Genomic DNA, 19,243 nt, shown 5'->3' with positions numbered 1-19,243 from the left:
AATTTAAAACATACAGTATTGCTAACTTTGTAACTGGAATGTGTGCTCTCTGCTCTGAGCTGCAATCCTATGTCACTTTACTTAATAGTGTAATATTCCTCTCCATGACCTCGGGTGGGTTCTTCAAAACTGTTGTGGCTAAGAGGAGTGCTGTGAAAACTTAATCAAATGGTATTTCTGGAGGGATTCTATGGCCTTGACCTGTGTAGGGTACTAGACACAGTAACTGGGGTTTGCTGCACCAGGGCAGTTGGGATAGTTGGTCAACATAAAAATAAAAAGTTACTCTAAGCAGGTTCAAATACAAACACAAAGTATTTGCTCTACCCGTGCCTCAATCCAGTTCATTGTAAGTTAATGAATGCACAGTGAGATGGAATTGATGTGAAAAACAAATGTGAAAAAAAAAGAATGTGGTTCATAATAATGGCCATTTATCATATTAGTTGTAAATATAACACATTGATAGACACACTTTTAAAAAACCTTTTCAGATGAAGACTGGACATCAGCCAATGAAAGTACATAATATACAAAACAATGCAAAATAGTCATCCAGTTCTGTATAAAAAACTACAATATTTGCATTCAAAGGGACACTGATATACAACAAAATATATGTGTTGCATTTAAACTAACATCAAGGCATGGCATGTAGAGGAAACAACAAATTACATCTTTTACAAACATGGATGAAAATGCAGATTCTCCAACAATGGCAGTCAGTTACAGCTGAGCAAAACTTCCACAAAACAACCGCTGTGTTCAAATTTGTTTCCGTACACTATTCATGCATGTTTGACAGAAGGAAAGAATGAAGTCTGTTGATTTGAGCTAAAGTTTTTTTTCCCCCCCAACTCTTCGTAAAAAAAAAAACAAAGACATGGAAGCATTGTTGCAGGGTGTGTGAGAGGTAAATGCAAACAAGTGATCATGAACACAAATATGCAGGTAAGAAGGAACAAATTAATGGGAAACTGGAAAAAAATGAAACCAAAAATAATCCCCAAATCCCTGCCTCTGTATTGTAGATAAAATGTGGAGTAGAGACGAGAGGTGGCTACATGAGTCTATGGAACACGCCACAAAAGGCACACAGGCTAAAAAAGGCACATTGGCAGAAAGGTCATATTGGCCACCAAATCTAAATCAAAATCTAGTATTAGCTGAGAAACCCTGGAGATTGTGCAAAGTCATTTGAAGATTAGAAAGATTATCAGAAATCGGGTAGAAAATTGGGTGCAGGCTTTAGTTCCGACATACTACTGATCCGAGTGCCATTAAACCGACAACCTACCTCAAACCTTAACCTAACCCTAACCGCAAGCACGGGAGCAGGGCATTTTCAGCTAAAAAATACCAAGTAGTCGTGGTCTTTGGCTGGTGTTACAGTATGTCGTCTCCAGCAGCCACTTTGGCATGCAAGAGCCAATCATTATTTGAAGGTTCTCCTGGTCGGTAAAATAGTCAAAGTGGTTGGTGAAAAAAAAAGAGAAAAATATACAGTTACATTCCTGCCCTCATTATCATAAATATAACAGTAGAGGATGGGAGTTAGCACAGTATCCACTGGCATTGCTGCTTAACGGTTGCTCCTCATTGCCTCCTTAGCTGCCAAGATTAAGGGTGTGAGGCTGGACAAAGGCTTGGCCATTTTTAGGAATGGGTGCTGCAGGGACACGCAGAAAAAGAGAGTTCACATTAGATACAACAAAGTTAAAGACACAGGGGGAAATAGACGATCCATAAGCTCACATTGCGACACCAACATACAATGAAGGATAATTCAGGCTTACAGTATAGTTAAAGGAGAATTCCATGCTAGAATGCCCAGACCTTTACTTGTAACAGAGTACTTTGGTACATTTGAGTACTTTTCCCCCCACCACTGGTCTTCTTACCTGCAGCAGCTCTTTGCCACTTCCTCGTTTCTCCACGTCCATCTCCAGACAGCGGGACAGGAAGGACCTGAAGACGGGGGACAGCTTCTCTGGACTCTGTAGCTCAGGAGTCCCATTGGTGGCAATCAGATACAGAGCCTGCACGACAACACACACATCAGTGTGGTAAGAGAAACAATCAGATACAGAGCCTGCACGACAACACACACATCAGTGTGGTAAGAGAAACAATCAGATACAGAGCCTGCACGACAACACACACATCAGTGTGGTAAGAGAAACAATCAGATACAGAGCCTGCACGACAACACACACATCAGTGTGGTAAGAGAAACAATCAGATACAGAGCCTGCACGACAACACACACATCAGTGTGGTAAGAGAAACAATCAGATACAGAGCCTGCACGACAACACACACATCAGTGTGGTAAGAGAAACAATCAGATACAGAGCCTGCACGACAACACACACATCAGTGTGGTAAGAGAAACAATCAGATACAGAGCCTGCACGACAACACACACATCAGTGTGGTAAGAGAAACAATCAGATACAGAGCCTGCACGACAACACACACATCAGTGTGGTAAGAGAAACGGAGCAAGATGAGATGCCATGATCGTCACTGTCGTGCGGAAACATTGCATCTCTGTGTTAATGCCCTACTTGTCACGCAAAAGTAGTAGTAGATCTACAAGCTCACAACGCCTCATGGGCTTGTAGATCTAAGCTATTTAAAATAAAAATGTGTAGTAGTTACTAGTTAACCACTTGAACCCCAGCATTGCTATTCCGAGAGGAACATTCTCTACAAATCACACCCGTGTGAAGTGAGGGGCGCCAACATATTAAAGTCTAACTCATGTTGATTAGGTGATCTAAAACAAACAGTGCAAACAAACATTGAAGGCCATTAACAATAAAGAGACAATATGACATAAATGACACATGACGTAAATGTTCCCTTCATTGTCAATACGTTTACAAAGAAAATTGAAATAAAGACAAACATTAAACCCGTGTATAGGGGCACCCCTCAGAAATACACATTGTGAGCTTGTAGCTTGTTTTTGGTGAAGAGATTTGGTGTATAAAAAAGGGCATACCAAGTAGTTACAAGTTAACTCAGTTTTTTGTATAGTATAGAGATTGTAAGTGGTTAAATGTGGATTTGTCCGGAAAAATGTAACCAATGAAAGGTATTAAGAGCTGCATTGTAACAAAATAATAACTATATTAGGTCCATTGGAACACAGGTACCGTAATTGTTTCCATTTCCTGAAAAGTAATGGTTTTAGACATCCAAGGTTTCCATGTGACAGTGACAGTATGCAATATATGCACTGCCAATCTTTTTATTTGCATCCGTACATAGTGTACTATACTGTACAGCAGTCACAGTAGAAGCGCTCTATTCTCCACTTCATGTCGCTAAATGTCCTATTGTCTGCTAAGAATGTGATTTTATTAATTATACAGCATTGTTCCAACAGTGAAGTAAAGGCCGCTGTAAAAAGTGGAACTTTTCATGTACATTTTTATGAACATTCTGGACAAATATTTGAAAATATCAGTGTCGTCGAGTAATACAATATCATATATAATAGAAAAACATCACAATATCAGATCAGGAAGATGTGAATGGCTTTGATGTGAATTACATAGTTTTACAAATAAAAAGCTAAGACAAATTTCAAAACGATCTAAAAACAGTTACATATCGTGGGGGTCTGTATGCTCACCAAGGTTTTAAAACCGCACAAGGGTATCAATGTGCTCCATTTTAATTTCCTTTGCAGGTCATTCCATGTATTAGGGCCACATAAGCTAAAAGCAGATCTATCACGTTCAGAGTTAACTTTTGGTACCTTGAATTTGGGGAAATTACTTGATCAGTTGTGAGTTTTCCATTTCAGAAAAGATGAGATTTATTTAGGACAAACTCCAAGCATGGATTTATACAAGAACAGGTGCCAATGCTTAGTCGGCCTGTTCACTGCAAACACCATTATCTTGAAAAATACTGCTTGGATTGCCATGGTGCCACCCATAGGCCAACATATCCAGTTGCACACATATCATCACATAATCTAATGGGCAGATTGCCACAAAATGAATTGTGTTCAGCAAGGATACCCTACTGATTTAAGTGATCCCAAATCCTTTCATCTAGCACCACCTATAGGCCAAATGTTGCTTCTGCACAGACGTTCCTAAAATCAAGTGGGCAGATTCATTGCCATGAAACTTGCGGAGTACATTCATGCATTGCTCCATGGAAGATGAACTCTAACTATTTGAGAGACCCAATGGTTTTCCCTCTAGCATCACCCTTGTGGCCAGTTGGGTGTAGGCTTTTAGGCGGTCAGCCTTGTTTACAGAATTAAATTAACGTAAGATTATTATAATTACAATAGCCAACTGTCCGCCAACACACTCACCCTGAGAGGATTCTCGTTGAGATACGGGGGCTCGCCCTCCACCATCTCTATGGCCATTATGCCCAGGGACCAGATGTCCACTTTAGGCCCATAGGCCTTCCTGGTCACCACCTCAGGGGCCATCCAATATGGAGTCCCCACCATGGTGCTGCGTTTGCTCTGCTCTGGGGTGATCTGGGCACAGAAGCCAAAGTCGGCTGGGGGGGGGGGGAGAGGGGGTGAGTGGGAGTTCAGTTTCCCTCCCATCAACGGAGATCTCCGTCAAGTCTAATCCAACGCTTCATTCACCATTGATGACGGAGATCTCCGTCATTTGGTCTTTTCAGTGGTTTATGATAGATGGCTCTCTTCGCCAATGTATGAATGGTTCCTGGTTGCCAAGCAACTGATACAACCTGAAATTAACCGCAAGTGAAAATGTCGCCCGTCGTTCGCCTCCACATTATCAGATTTACCAAAATACATTTATCCCAGATCATTTTCCCAGATTGCGTTTTTGGTCAAAACAAGCTTTATTCAACGGTCCATAACTAAGGAACTGATGATCGCGGTTGCAAAATGTATTTTCAGTGAAAAACACTGGCAGTGGCGGAATAATTAATTAACTGTGCTAACAGACTGTATGTGTGTTTGACTTTGTTCACATCTGTGTGTGTGTGTGTGTGTGTGTGTGTTGGCGTGCGTGTTCCCTTACTGAGTTTAACAGAGCCGTCCATTCCCAGCAGTACGTTGTCACTCTTAATATCTCTGTGGATGACCTGGTTTGCATGGAGGAACTCCAGAGCCTGGATACACTGGGGGGGAGAGGCAGGGAGGGCGGAGGGGGAGAGAGATAAACTAACATGTTTATGTCTAATGCTGACCTCTACTGTAGAAAAAAGTAACATCATGATTGTGAGAAGGAGAGAGGACAGGACATTATCTTTCCCTGCTTTTCAATTGTGTGACAGTCCGCTCATAATAGGCAAGGAAATAAAATACCGTGGTCATGTGATCTCACTGATGATTGGATGGGTGACAGGGACGTCGACGGACAATGTCGTAAATTGTATGCACAGGCCAACGCGCTGCTCCGGAAATGTTCTATGTGTTCTGCTGATGTAATGTGTTCACTGTTCAGAGCCTACACCTACATTATGTCACACCTCTGTATACTGCTCATCTCTGCCATTCGTACAGGGTGAGGAGTAGTATGCAGAGGCTCAGAGTGGCCTATAATGATGCTATGAGGTTGTTGCTCCACATTCCCAGATGGCATAGTGCCAGTCAATTGTTTGTGTTGGCTGGTGTGCCTACATGGGATGCACTTTTAGTTTTAAGACACTTTATGTACAATTTTATGTGTCAGAGATAGAGCTGGGATACCCGACCAAAACTCAACGGGTCCCATTGGGACCCGACAGGGCGGGCTAGGGTCGGGCTCATTACTATAATTGGTGGTCGGGCTTCGGTTCATGCTGTTGATATATAGAAAATAAAGTGTAAATATGAATGAAAACGATCCGACTAGTCTGTCTCTCTGTGTGTTTCCTGGTTAACCAGGACACATGGTGCACTTAGAGTAGCCTATATATTAAGGTTGTGCAGCGTGACAACGCACTGTCTGCAAGCAGCAGCACCGCTTGTTTTTGCAAGCTTGCAGGACTGAGGTTACATATGGGGCGCAGCTGGAAGAACCACTGAAGAGAGGAGGACGGTTGAACTCATCCACAGTGGATTCCTCCATGATAACATGTAAACCGCGATGGTTGGATTAATATAAATAGTTTGATTTATTAGCTGTTAAACAGTGAAGAGTTGAGTATGAGTAAATAACTCGATCCTGCCCATGGACCATGGCAAATTAGGCTACCGATAATCGCCTCCCGCTGGCACTGATTGTTTGATTGAATAGCGCTTTATTAAGAGTTTGCAACTTTGCACGACAGTCCCAAAGTAGCCTACAGCTGCCCACTCCACGCGGTGTGGATTAAATATTGCCAATGCAGAATTGCCGATGTCAAATCAATCGTCAATGCTGGTAAGACTGCACGAGTGTTTGTGTGTGTGTCGTGTGTATGTGTGTGTCGTGTGTATGTGTGTGTGTGTGTGTGTGTGTGTCGTGTGTACCTCTCTGCAGACAGCAGCGATCTGAGCCTCGTCCATGCAGGTCTCTGTCACCACGTCCGTTAGTGAACCGCCAGCCAGATACTCCATCACCACAAACAGCTCATCTCCTACCAGGAAGCTAAACACACGACACACACACACACACAGATGATGCAACGCAATAGTTGGTGGCTATTTAAGCCCGATACTGTGTCACATGTCTTGCGCTGAAAATCGATCAATGGTGTGTGTGTGTGTGTGTGTGTGTGTGTGTGTGTGTGTGTGTGCGTGTTGTGCATGCATGTGTGTGCCTGTAGTACTGTACCTGTCTAAAAAGTTGACAATATTGGGGTTCTTCATTTCCTTCATCACCAGAATCTCATTGATAATCAGCTCTTTCTTGGGCTGTTTCTGCAGGTTTATCTGTTTAATGGCAACCTGTAAAACACATGTCACGTGAACCTGGTAGCATAGTACATTTATGAAAGGTGATATGAAAACAGTTTATTATTATTTAGTTGGTGCCAACTACACTAGCAGTAGGTGTTAATAATGTCCGTTGTTGGCTGGCAATGAAAAGATCATAAAGGTCAACATGGAAAATCATTGTGGAATATGTACAGTACATAAAACAGAATAGCTGGTTTGAATGGAAAACTGAATACTAGCTCAACGTAATGTTGTTTTTGTAGACCAGTTTCTCCATGTCCATGTATGTAGATACTGAATCACGCCAAAGTGAAACTGGAAATTTTAGCAGTACACATGACAGATTTAAAAAGGACACTTCCTCTTTGCGTGTTACAGTAGTAATGTTCATGGCATAGTTCAACAAGTGCTTCAACCTTACCTCCTGACCCGTGGACACATCTATGGCTGTGTATACCGTTCCAGATGCCCTGTTGGGACAACGACAACAAAATGAATGGGACAGGAGTCACATTTTCATGATTGGTTACATGTAATGCATAAGTAAAGTACGGTATACCGTTATTTAAATAAGGCTGCACACTGACTCACCCTTGGCCAATCTTCTCGTACCGCGTGTACTTCTTCTTAGGATCTCCAATGCTGACAATGGTTCCTAAGAATCATCAGAACTAGCAGGTGAAAACACAGCATTGGCAGAACACATGAAGTGTGTACAAGTGTGTACATATCAGTGCAGTACTGTATGTCACTGTGTACAGTATTATGTTGTTTGTTAGGCAATACGCCTGTGTGTGCGCGCGCATTTGAGTATGTACATAAACTGTGTTTAAGCACTTTAGACCTACAGTATTTACTTAATCGCATCAATAGTGAAAATAGACAATCTACGAGTTAAAATGCAATGTGACACTTTTCTCTCTTCAAATTCTTTAAATATAAGAACAAGCCAAAAACAGTGACACCAGGCTGAAAGTGGTTAACATACTGAGTTTGTCCATGATCTCCTCATCGGTCATCTTGCCGCTAGCTCCCTTCTTCTTCTGCCTGTCAGCCGCCTTGGAAGCTGAGTCAGTCTCTGGGAGTGGGTCGATCACTGACCGCGTGTACACCTGACACACCAGAGAGCACAGGTAGGTACATGCATACTCTTTAACATTTTGGTATTATAATACCATAACAGTGCTTCTATGTACTAAAATACTGAAATCATTACACATCGTCTCAGTCCGTTTCCACACAAAGTTAGGCTTAACAGGATAGATGCCATTCTGCCAGATGGCCAGCAGACGGGGTTGTTGCCTGTGCCGTATTTGCATAACATGTCCCAAAAGGTAGCTGAACCAGAAGTGAAAGTCATAACTAAGTCAGTCTAAGCTCTAATCAAGTGCCGAATATTGCATTTTTTGCAGATTATGAGCCATAATGCATAATAAAGATGGCTTGTGCGCATGGATTTATGGCCGTTTTTACGTGATCGTGGCCTGGGGCTAGCTAAATGCTACAACATGCTAAAATTGATGTGAACCAATCGCCTTTACGGCTATGGCATCTGGACAGAGTAAAGGTAAGCACTAAGTTCATCTTAAGTTTACGCCTATGGCACGGAAACTGTATGGGCCCTAAAATGCTTCCATATGATATTATGTAAAACTAAAAAGACATACAGTATAAAGAGAGAGCCGATTATAAAAACCCATATAAGATGGTTCTATTTTTACGTTGCCCTAATAATGTATATTGCCTGCTAGCTAATCTGGAATCCTCATTTTAACTAGATTTGGGAAGATATGCTTTTTGACACGTTTCTTTACTACTACGCAGATGAAAACTAAGTGCTCCAGTTGTCGGTCAGCATGAAGACTCACCGATTTTGTGTGCTCCGGCCTTGGTGCCACCACCGGAGGCGGAGCTTCATCGTCATCGTCATCGACCCCATCCTTACCGATCAACGGCGAGGTGTCTGTACCCTGTATACCTGGCTGCAACAGCGAGGACAGACAGTGTGAAACACTGTACATGCAGGTCGCAATAGTATGCCACATTTTCGTGACAGTGTCTCTCAGAATACATTGGTGCTAAATAGAGACAGAATCACTTAAAAAGACAGGCCGTGTACAGTCAACTTCATACATTTTTGCAAGAATGGATGATGTGAAATTACTCACCAACTGTGCATCTTTATCTGTAGGGGAGAGAGAGAGGCGAAATATCAAGGGTCAGGTTTCTCTGTAAAGCCTAGTTCAGACCCAAGATTTGCGAACACTTAAGCCCAATTTATACTTTAGAGTATGACAGTTCCATGGCATGGACCATAAATTGGCAATCTACATGCTCACAACGTTTGTATTGGGCAGACATCAGGGGCACGGACCTGAGGCAGAAAAGCTGAGGTATTTCTGTTTGTTGCTTGTTGCGTCATAGAACTTGAGAATGTCGAGGACAGCCTGAGGATTCTGCTTCTGTTCTTGTTTACTGATGTTGGAAGTCTGAAGGAGACGGGCCCACTGATCTGGCATGCCCTGGACACAGACAGACACACACACCTCATCAAATTAAGTGGATAATTCTTGTTTCTCAACAACATTTTCATGTCAATTTATTCTGCTGTGGATCCATTTCAAAAGGTTGAGGACCCCCATAACAGATGTCAGCTTTTTTTTAGCGGATCTACAGTACTAGAAAACCTAAACAAGTGTTTAAACTGTTCCAGATAACAGATCTACAAACTCACAACGTGTCGCATTGGGACATGTTATGAGCTACATCAGCTACTTTCGAATAATGATACCGGTATAACTGTGACCTCGACCCCACTTTAACCAGTTCTAAAAGAAATACAGAAACAAAAGAGAGCAGGAATCCTACAGGTACACACAGAAAACACGCATACATGGATATATTGGCGAGCGCAGACACACCCACTTACAGTGAACTCTCCAGTGACAGCATCAAAGCCAACATGGATGGTGTGTTCAAAGTCTGAGGGGGAAGAGATCTCCGGTCTGTCCTTGTCGCGGTCTTTCTTTCTGCCTCCTGTGGACAAAGGTCACGGGTTAAGATCTGGTTCTAGGTTCTTTGGCTTCTCATACTGCGTTCTTGTCTTGTCTCTGCGTTTACAGTCTCTCTCACCCTTCTCTGAGGCAAAGATTGAGATGATCTTGTTTCTGGACTTCTTTTCTTCTGGTACGGAGGGCAGCGGCCGTGAGCTGTCCTTGGCTCCTCCTCCTTGGCTGCTCATCCTGACAGGGGGGGCGGGGGGCTTGTCCTCACACACTCCGCTGTCACACATCTACACACATGTACACCTGTGAGATAAAGAGATTCAGACACATGACGTAAATGCATGATATCACACAGACTCACGCCACCCATTATGTCAATAGACGCACGCAAAAGAGACGGTCAATCTCTAGATACTGTAAATGCACAAAAGCTCTGCCTTTCTACATCACTATGGGTATCTCAAGAACCGACCGACCGGTTTGCGGTCGCCCAGCCCCGAGAGGTTGGTCTGTCTTTGGTCGTTCCCCATAGAATATTGATAAACCTGCAAATACGCATCTATGGTCGAATCAGCTCTTGGTATCTCCATATTGATGTGGCAGTTTTACACACACTAAACGCGCGAGGAATCAGGAGGCGAGCAGCAAGGTCTCTTTGATGATCTTTATTTACCGTGCACAGCAGTACACGGATGCTGCAGTACCGGCGGGTCTCAAGGCAGGCATCAGAGATCTCCCTGGGCATAAAAAGGGACACTGACGGGTACAACAGCTAGCCTGACAACGTGTACAACATTGTACACGAGGGGCATCGTTCCCAGCGGTATCGGCCTAGTCAATCAAATACAAATACGTAAGTTAACCACATGAACCATAGCCTCCTAAAAGCAGGGCCGGCTTAATGGAAGGGTATTGCAGCACAGGGCACCAACATTGGGTGGCACCAAACAGTGGGGAGAAAGTGAAAAAAGACTCAACCATCGCTGCAAGAGCGCCGAAATTTTTAAGCAAAGAATATGAAGGAGCACTAAAACGGTGAAGCACGCCGGTGAAGCATCAAATTCAGCAGCACTATACCATTATCAAAACAAACTGAACCAGCCAGCCACACTTGCGTACAGAGACAAGACACACTCAGACACACACCTACTATGTCTGCCAGCCGCATTGGTGTCTGTCCTGGTCTCACTACCGTATGCGTTTGAAAGGGGGGAACAGAAAGAGTGAGCAGGAAGTAAAGCTGACAGGGTGGTATGACGTGCTGGGTCTCGTTCATGGCTTTGCAAATGAATGAGGAAGGAAGAGAGTGAATCAGAGCAAAGAATATCACTGAACTCTTGAGTGAGAGACCGAGTACATTATGAGAGGAGTACAAGATAGAAAGATTAAGGAGGGAAGGACAGGGATGCAATACAGAGCAGTGTGGGGAAGAGAAGGACTGTGTTTACATGTGACCTACATAAGACAAATGTTGATTTAACTCGACTATTGGGCGCCTGGTTGGTGCAGTGCACGGACCGTGTGCTCCTTGTGGGCCACGTGGCCCACGGCCACAAGTCCGTCATGTCTTACATGAAACATACAATGTGAGGGCAAAAGGAAAACACTCAGGGTTGTCTTGCACTCAAGGTGGAGTCTCTGAGTGCTAATAGTTCAAAAGGAGCTTATGACAACTTTATAACCTCCTTCAAACACATAATACATACACACACCTCCATAGTTCATATACACATGCATGTACATGCGTCCATTTGGATGTTGCTGCCGGCATCCAGTTCAAAAGACAGGCGACGACAGACACACACATACACACACACACACACACACACACACACACACACACACACACACACGGAAGCAAACAAAGGTTTCCTCACTTCCTGTGTCTGATCCCGCTGACAGTCAGAGTTAACATGGCTAACAAATGTGGCTTCATTTCTGAGTCAGGTGGGCTGGCCCGGTACTAGGAAAGCAGCAGCAAGCATTGCATGCAGAAAACATGTTGGCATGTAGGCAGCCTTGTATCTGCACATTCTGAAGCAGTGCAAATCAATTCAGCAAGCCAATCATGGCACATTCCACTGAGGAGGTGATCGCCATGCTACAGGCCTTGCTTAATATGTTTGTAATTGTTCAACAATGTATATTACACTACAACGTACTACAAAATACAAATTGACCCTTGGGGGAACGAAAGATATAAGATAACCTTGAAAACGAACAGTGACGAACGGTCTAATCTTATGAAAATGTCACTTGAGTTGATTCATGACATGTTGGAACTTTTGGCTGATTTAATAATATACTCCTCAGCCTATGAGCAGAATGCAAAGTTCCTCAAAGACATGCGTCTACTAACCACTATTTCATGTAAGCTAAGCTTATAAACTGATGCTGTAAACCTAAACTAGGTAGACGAATTAGTACCCAACCAACAGTGATTTGCTACAGTTCAGAATCAGATCAGGATAAAGTATGTGACTGCATCTGAAACACGTTATGACATGACAGTAGCATTAATTGTCAGTGTCAAATCTTGAACAGCAAAATTACATTAATTGTCAGTGTCAAATCTTGAACAGCAAAATTACATTAATTATCACTGTCAAATCTTGAACAGCAAAATTACATTAATTGTCAGTGTCAAATCTTGAACAGCAAAATTACATTAATTATCACTGTCAAATCTTGAACAGCAAAATTATACCAAGCCATGACATGGTAAAGAAAGCACTCAAGTCAACTTACATACATGCTCTCCTAATGTACCGCTCTGTACTTATTGGTCACCATTCTTTTCAAGGAGGAAGGGCATTAGTTGAGCTAATGGATACTCACCCCTTTGTTCCCTCTTCTGTGCCTTACAGAAGACCAGTAAAAACAATAACAGCTCTTGTTATATTCCGTATTCCCTGGTCGAATGTAGTGTATGCGGTCTTCTCATTCGCCCCTTTATCTAGCAATCTCTTTTACTATTGCCTTTTCCTTCTAGGTCTCTCTCCCTCTTCCTCCCTCTTCTCAGGGCAGGTTATAGCAGGCTGGCTCATTCCTCAGTGGTCCAGGAGACAACAAGTACTGTCTTGTCCCTGCAGAGTAAAATTAAAGCCCAGCCCTTAATGTGCATCTTCAAATTGTGTGCGTGTGCATGCGTCTGTGTGTGTGCGCGTCTGTGTGTGTGTGTGTGTGCATGCTAGACTGACTAATGGGTGCTGGTGGGCCAGGCTGAGACTTGTTGTCTCGGGAGGAATTCCATAGCTGCAGGGGAAGGGTGGGTGTGTCCTCCCAGCCTCCCAGGCCATCAATGCGTATGTCAAGGCAAGCCCCTGCTCTCAAGCGCATTCACTTGCTACAAGGGCTCAGAAACCGGGGGGCTAGCTTAGTTCAGTGTGATCGTGTTTCATGATTCTGTTGATTTAAGCTTGGCTTAGTGAATGCCGAAGCACATGCTCCAGGTGAGCAAGCAGGTGAACAGCGTGGTTGCACATCTTTTGCAGGTTTCCTTTTGAAGTCTGTCTGTTTTTACTTTAAAAAAGGGGCTAGCACGCCTCAATAACTATAGGTTTGGGCCACTATGCAGCCCTCAGTCACAACTATGTTGCACCGCCAAGCTGACCAAAATTCCCAATATGGAGATCTCTGTATCCGTAAGTCCTTGTCCGGTTAATGCCCATATATGGAGATTGCTGATGTCATCAGTATATGCCTACATACGTATACCATATGGGGATGCCCCCTTTTGTGCCCATATACAGAGCTGACTGATTTGTTTGCACATGATGCCATGACGACACATTGAAGTTCGACAACACACTCCATATTCCCAAACTATGGTGCGTGCAGCCGTGCACCCCTTGTGGTGCGCAAACGCCCTCTAGGGGGTGCGTGACATGAAAAGGGTAATGGCGATTTTATGGTGTTATTTAACACAAAAGGCTAAATCCGGTAAAATACTGTTTTAAGGAGATGTATAGAGTAGCTGCGGGAGTATACAGCAGCTGCATGTCTCAGTGCAGCGATATCTACGATTATTTGCCAAATACAAATACACACCCCAACACCATAGACCATAGTGTTGAGGGTGCGTCAGCTAGGTCAGGAAAAAAAGGGAGTGCACGGCCAAAAGGTTTGGGGAACGCTGGGTTAGACCAGAGCCTTAGATATAGACAGAGCTACGCAAACTGCGTTCACTTCATGGGGCCAGTCCAATGGCAGCTCTCCTACATACTGTAGACCAGGGGTTCCCAAACTTTTTTGGACCAGGTAACCCTTTTGGGGTAGATATTTTTCCAGGTACCCCCTCATCCTCGCAACACGGATAACAAATAAATGTATACGTCTAAATGTAGACGTTTAAATGTAGACGTCTAAATGTATACAGACGTCTAAATGTAGACGTCTAAATGTGTACGTCTAAATGTAGACGCTAAATGTGTACGTCTAAATGTGTACGTCTAAATGTGTACGTCTTCTCTTATGGGGGTCCCTGGCATATCTTTTCAAATGGGGGTCCACGGGCTAAGTAGTGTCAATTTGGGGGTCCTTGACATGAAAAAGTTTGGGAACCACTGCTTTAAACACTTTAGCACTTTATGAACATGAACAAAATAGATGGGTCCCCCCTGGAACTCCCTCAGGTACCCCTGGGGGTCCCCGGACCCCACTTTGGGAACCACTGCTGTAGACTACTATTGAACATGGGTACAACGTGAAGTTTACGGAATGCATTGGAGTCTATGGGCTCGCGCGAGTATGTGACCGGGCTGTTTTCTGCCCCCTCAATATCGCAACTCTTCTATTAGATGGCTCTGGGTTAGACTACTGGGCTGAAACTTTGTCCAAATATGGAGATCAGTACATAGTACTGATGCCATAATACCAACATGCTGCTGAAAAACACCTCAACATTCTAACCTTCTTCCCTTGACCAATACTAAAATTATATTCTTTCTGATTTCTAGTCCTCTGCTCACTCTGTCTTGCTGCACTTTCTATTCCCTGTGCATGGCGATCTCTAAGGGAAGCCCACTTCCTCATCCTGGAACTCCCTGACCACCAGAGGGTCACACGGCCATGCTGACCAACCAGACGAGAGCAAACACAGACGTCGAGCTGTTTACAGGAAGTGAACTGAACAGCAGGCTTTTGTATTTGGCTTCTATAAAAGGAAATTCTGCACAGGACTTCCTGTTAAGAGTGATGTAGGCCTGCCCTCTATCCCCCCCCCCCCCCCCCCCCTTCATTCACTAACAGAAACGTAAGACGCACACACACACGGCCCTGGCAACACCTGCAGCAACAAAAGCACAGGCCAGATACACTAAACACCTTATCCTGTTATTCAAACAGCTGCCACTCCCCTATGTCAACATCTTGATTGATAAAACTACCAACCTGGGGTGACCAAAGCGACCTGCCTACTAGCCTGGCAAGATTCAGACCCATGCAGGTGGGCTCATTTTAAAGTAATGAGTAGTATACCAATTCAATGCGTGTAGTTTCCTCACACATGAAAGGGACACATAAATATTATTTATGTATTTTATACACATTTCCTAAACCAATGCTGGTTGAATGACATGAACTTTCACATAGCAATGACCATAGTATACCGGTATACATTTTCGTAACAGACTGGTCTTGTTCTTACAGGAGGTAGGCTACATTCAGCAGAGCAGAGTTATTCTGTAGTAAATATTACTAGGCCTAATTTCACTTTCCTGCTCTTGTACTTGTTTGTTCTATGCCAATGAATACCAGCCAGGTCGCTCCATTAGCGTCATGCAACTATGACATACAATCTGCAGAAGAGAAGGGTTGTTATTACTATATTAATAGCTTACTATGGGCTACAGGCTACCACCATCCTCTGCCTGTCATTAACTTTGAAAACATGCCTCCTCTCTGAACTCACAACACTGCAAGACCAAGGAGTAGATAAGATCGTTAGTATCTGTCTCTAGTCTGTATAACTTTGATTTATTGATTGCATTGATTTATTTATTAACAGCTTACAGAATTACAGTACATTTCAAGTACAACTCAATACAAAAACTGTTAACTGTGAGTGGACGACACCATAAAGCATTACACTTGTTTACAATAGGGCCCACCGTTAGGGCCCTTTTTTCCACGCTTTTACTAAAATGTACAGTCGGAGCAAAACGTCAAATGTGTCTGTGATCAGTTATATTGATATCAATTATACAAAGAGATCAATCACATCAAGTAATCAAGTTTAAGCCAGTCTGATTTAGAAAACGAATGAGGAACATGACTCACTCACCATTATGTGTAACCCCTGCTATTGAGAGCTATCCCTTCTTCATTGAATTTGATTCACAAAGCCAAAACTCACCAGTTGCTGTCCAATCTGAGAATCCCATCGTCAAATATTCGGGAAAACAGCGCCTCCGCTGTTGTTCCTCGAAATTAGACTCTGGGGGCAACGTCTGTTTAGAATTTCGATCAACCGGAAAAGGCCCTTGCTTTTCCGCCGAGTTCCACTACTACCGCTGTGTCGCACAGTTTTCATTCCTACTTTCAACCATTCCTTTGCGGAACAAAACATGGATGTAACGGAGGAGGAAAATTTTGCTAGTGTGCTAAGGAGAGTTGCTGTTCTACACAATGTTGAACATATCAAACCGCTTCAGCACATTTGTTTGAAATATTTAATCGATCGACGAGATGTTTTATTATGTTTACCTACTGGTTTTGGAAAAAGCCTCGTATATCAAGCTTGGCCAACGGTGTGTTCCCTACTTTCCGAAGCCTTTCCAGAGAGATGGCTAAAGGACGCTATCCTTTTAGTTATATGCCCACTCATTTCTATAATGGAAGAGCAAGTGAAAATGTTGACGGAGCGAGGCATTTCTGCAGCATATGCTGGGCAGAATGCATCTACAGACTCTGAAAACATGCCGTTTATTAACATTTAATCATAATAATGCTAGAAAATAAAATTTAACCATGTGTACTACTACTTATGCATGTTGCATCATGGCATGCAGAAAAACAGCCAGCTTTAAACTCACGAGTCACAATGCATCTCAGTGCTATAGTATTGTGACCTTATAGATCACCCATTTTGATCAAGTGCTGAGTATTTAAGGGATTAGTGTCTAAAATAAAATACACTGAATGTACTTTTAGTACTGTCAAACGATCATATGGACCCAACCATCCATTAAATCAAGTTTATTATAAATATGCAACACAATTTGAAATTTAGACAATAAATGTAGCTAATGTAAGAGGATTTATATTCATTGATTACACTAGATAATGGGTCCTTGTTGACCTGTAAAACGTAATGGACCCCTTCTCAAAGTTTAAAGCAAAAATATAGATAATACCACGTCTGAAAGGCTTTGTATCCTAATGTGATTTGTGAAACAGTGTGAAAAGGAGCCCCCGCGGTTTCCAAATCAATTCACTTTCAGATTGAACACTAAACCAAAGCTTTTATAACTTTAATTTGTACTGCAAAATACATTTGTTTTACGTCCGTTATATTTGTACGTCACGGACTGTTCTGAAGTTGCTTAAATAAAGGGGTCATTTGTTGGGAAACGTAAATATTAGCACACAACACAATTAACGCATTTGATTGAAGTTACACTTAATCATAACCAACGCTTTTATTCATACTTTGTACTGTACACAGTTTACATTACATTTAGTTTGACGGAGTTTACACTTATTTGTTCAACAGTGGATCGTCTGCAACAACAGGTTCTTCGGTTCACAAATCAGGGATTGGAGACTATAGTCTCCAATCCCTGATTTGTGAATAAATTAAATACTTGTCCTTTTACTCCATACTTTAAATAATCTCCACAAACTCTACATACATTCGTAATAGGTTTCTTAATCTTTGGTGTTGTTTGTTGACCAGAGGAAGCCATGTTCAATAATAATGGAAGCGTGTAGGTTTGCTTCCAGTGGGACAAAATTTCCTCGCTGCACACACATGTAAATCCCGCCCACTAAATGTGATTGGGTGATTGCGCGGCTGACTTCCTGAACTACAGCGTCCATACTTGTAGGCCAGTGATACGTTTCTTTCTACTGCTTGCCGACAGACTAGTTGCTGTCAGATGCAAAAAAGAAGGGGGGAAAAAGGCAAACTTTTGAAACCCCGCCCCAGCCACGCACGCTCGATTCTTGTCGAAAAACACCCCTCTGGTTTGGTGGTGCAGATTTCTAGTAGCAGTTAGGCAGTCGAACACTGAAGCGGCGACACATGCGCCGAAAAATCACTAATCACCAAATTCTCAACAGTCTGCAGTGCTACTGCTAGTGCTAAAGCTTGGCTTGGCTCTAATCTTCCTTGGCTCCGCTGCGGAAATCATGGCGGAAATAACCATGGGTGAATGATGACGTTTGAAGCCAACGCTGCTTGACGCTGCTTCGGTTGGTCACGTGTCTGTGTCTGTGTTGGAGCTTTAAACATTTGGCGCTGTACTATTTCATATTTAAAGCAGTTCTCTCATCATTGTAACACCAATGACCAGTTTGATCATGCGTTATTATAGGCAATTATTTTTAAATAATAGGCTTAAAACAAAAATCATATCATATATCAAATCAAATGACATGAACCCCTTTTTTATCTCTATAATCTGTTAATTTAAAAGTTATCTCTTGACCTCCTCGGACCCCAGTTAATTTGTAAATCTTCAACTTGGACCTCAGACTCAGTTAATTTGTAATTCTTCATGTACCAGGGGGCGTGGTTTTACGTGAGGACGTCGCTACTCAAACGTGGATGCTGGCTGCAGCGCGTGCATGGTGAGCATTTGTGACTTGAGCCCATAGAGTTAATATATACTCTAAGCTTGAGCCAAGCTAAGCTAGTTTACTAATTACTACTAGTACAACAAACCATTTTATGGTGCGGTGCAAACAAAACTCAAGTTTTTTAAATAATGGATGGAACTTGAATATAGAGTTGCAAGCAACCGGTTGCAACACGTACAAGCCATTGACAGCCCATTCATCAAATCAGAAAAGTCTGATATGCAGCATATGCTTGTATTACACGAGGGTAAACTCGCCAACATTGCAGCTGTAAGGAAAGCTTGAATTATCCACTTTCAATCTGCAAAGCGTTTGTTTCATAAAAATGTTATGAGCTAGTATTTTTCTGTCAAGAAATTCTGTGCAGGTGACGTTTGGAAGCACTTGTTTTCAGAGACAGATGCAGAGAGAGAGAGTGAGAGACACATCACTGATCACTCCCGTCTGTCGTTTTATGGATGGAGTGCGAGAACTTTGTGTACCATCACTGCAGTAAATGCAACATAAATAGATACATTTTTCACCACTTTTCAAGTTCAACCCATCTTCATATAATAGGTCCTCACTAAAAATC

The 19,243-nt window shown here is 42.7% G+C and overlaps 1 protein-coding gene across 3 annotated transcripts; it reads right to left on the bottom strand.

Moving 5' to 3' along the window:
- Nucleotides 1–851: 851 nt before the first annotated feature.
- Nucleotides 852–18,214, bottom strand: LOC308329577 (serine/threonine-protein kinase PAK 2-like). 3 transcript variants are annotated; one of them, XM_080783952.1, is made up of 16 exons: nt 17,954–18,214; nt 12,706–12,953; nt 9,995–10,170; nt 9,792–9,898; nt 9,237–9,384; nt 9,031–9,047; nt 8,731–8,844; nt 7,851–7,974; nt 7,454–7,517; nt 7,284–7,332; nt 6,759–6,871; nt 6,455–6,572; nt 5,040–5,139; nt 4,346–4,542; nt 1,902–2,039; nt 852–1,669 (listed from the first exon to the last, which is right to left on the bottom strand). In XM_080783952.1, the coding sequence occupies exons 3-16, from the start codon at nt 10,152–10,154 to the stop codon at nt 1,583–1,585; spliced, it is 1,536 nt and encodes a 511-aa protein (XP_080640078.1). In that variant the 5' UTR covers nt 10,155–10,170; nt 12,706–12,953; nt 17,954–18,214; the 3' UTR covers nt 852–1,582. The 3 variants fall into 3 exon arrangements, with proteins under 3 accessions (XP_080640078.1, XP_080640079.1, XP_080640080.1); XM_080783953.1 differs by lacking the exon at nt 12,706–12,953; XM_080783954.1 differs by lacking the exons at nt 12,706–12,953; nt 17,954–18,214 and adding an exon at nt 10,541–10,589.
- Nucleotides 18,215–19,243: the final 1,029 nt, after the last annotated feature.

Source organism: Protomyctophum bolini (genome assembly GCF_963924005.1).
Source record: "Protomyctophum bolini genome assembly, chromosome: 15".
NCBI classification, from domain to species: domain Eukaryota; kingdom Metazoa; phylum Chordata; class Actinopteri; order Myctophiformes; family Myctophidae; genus Protomyctophum; species Protomyctophum bolini.
The sequence above is the reverse complement of the archived record's forward strand: the minus strand, read 5'-3'. Positions and strand labels throughout refer to the sequence as shown.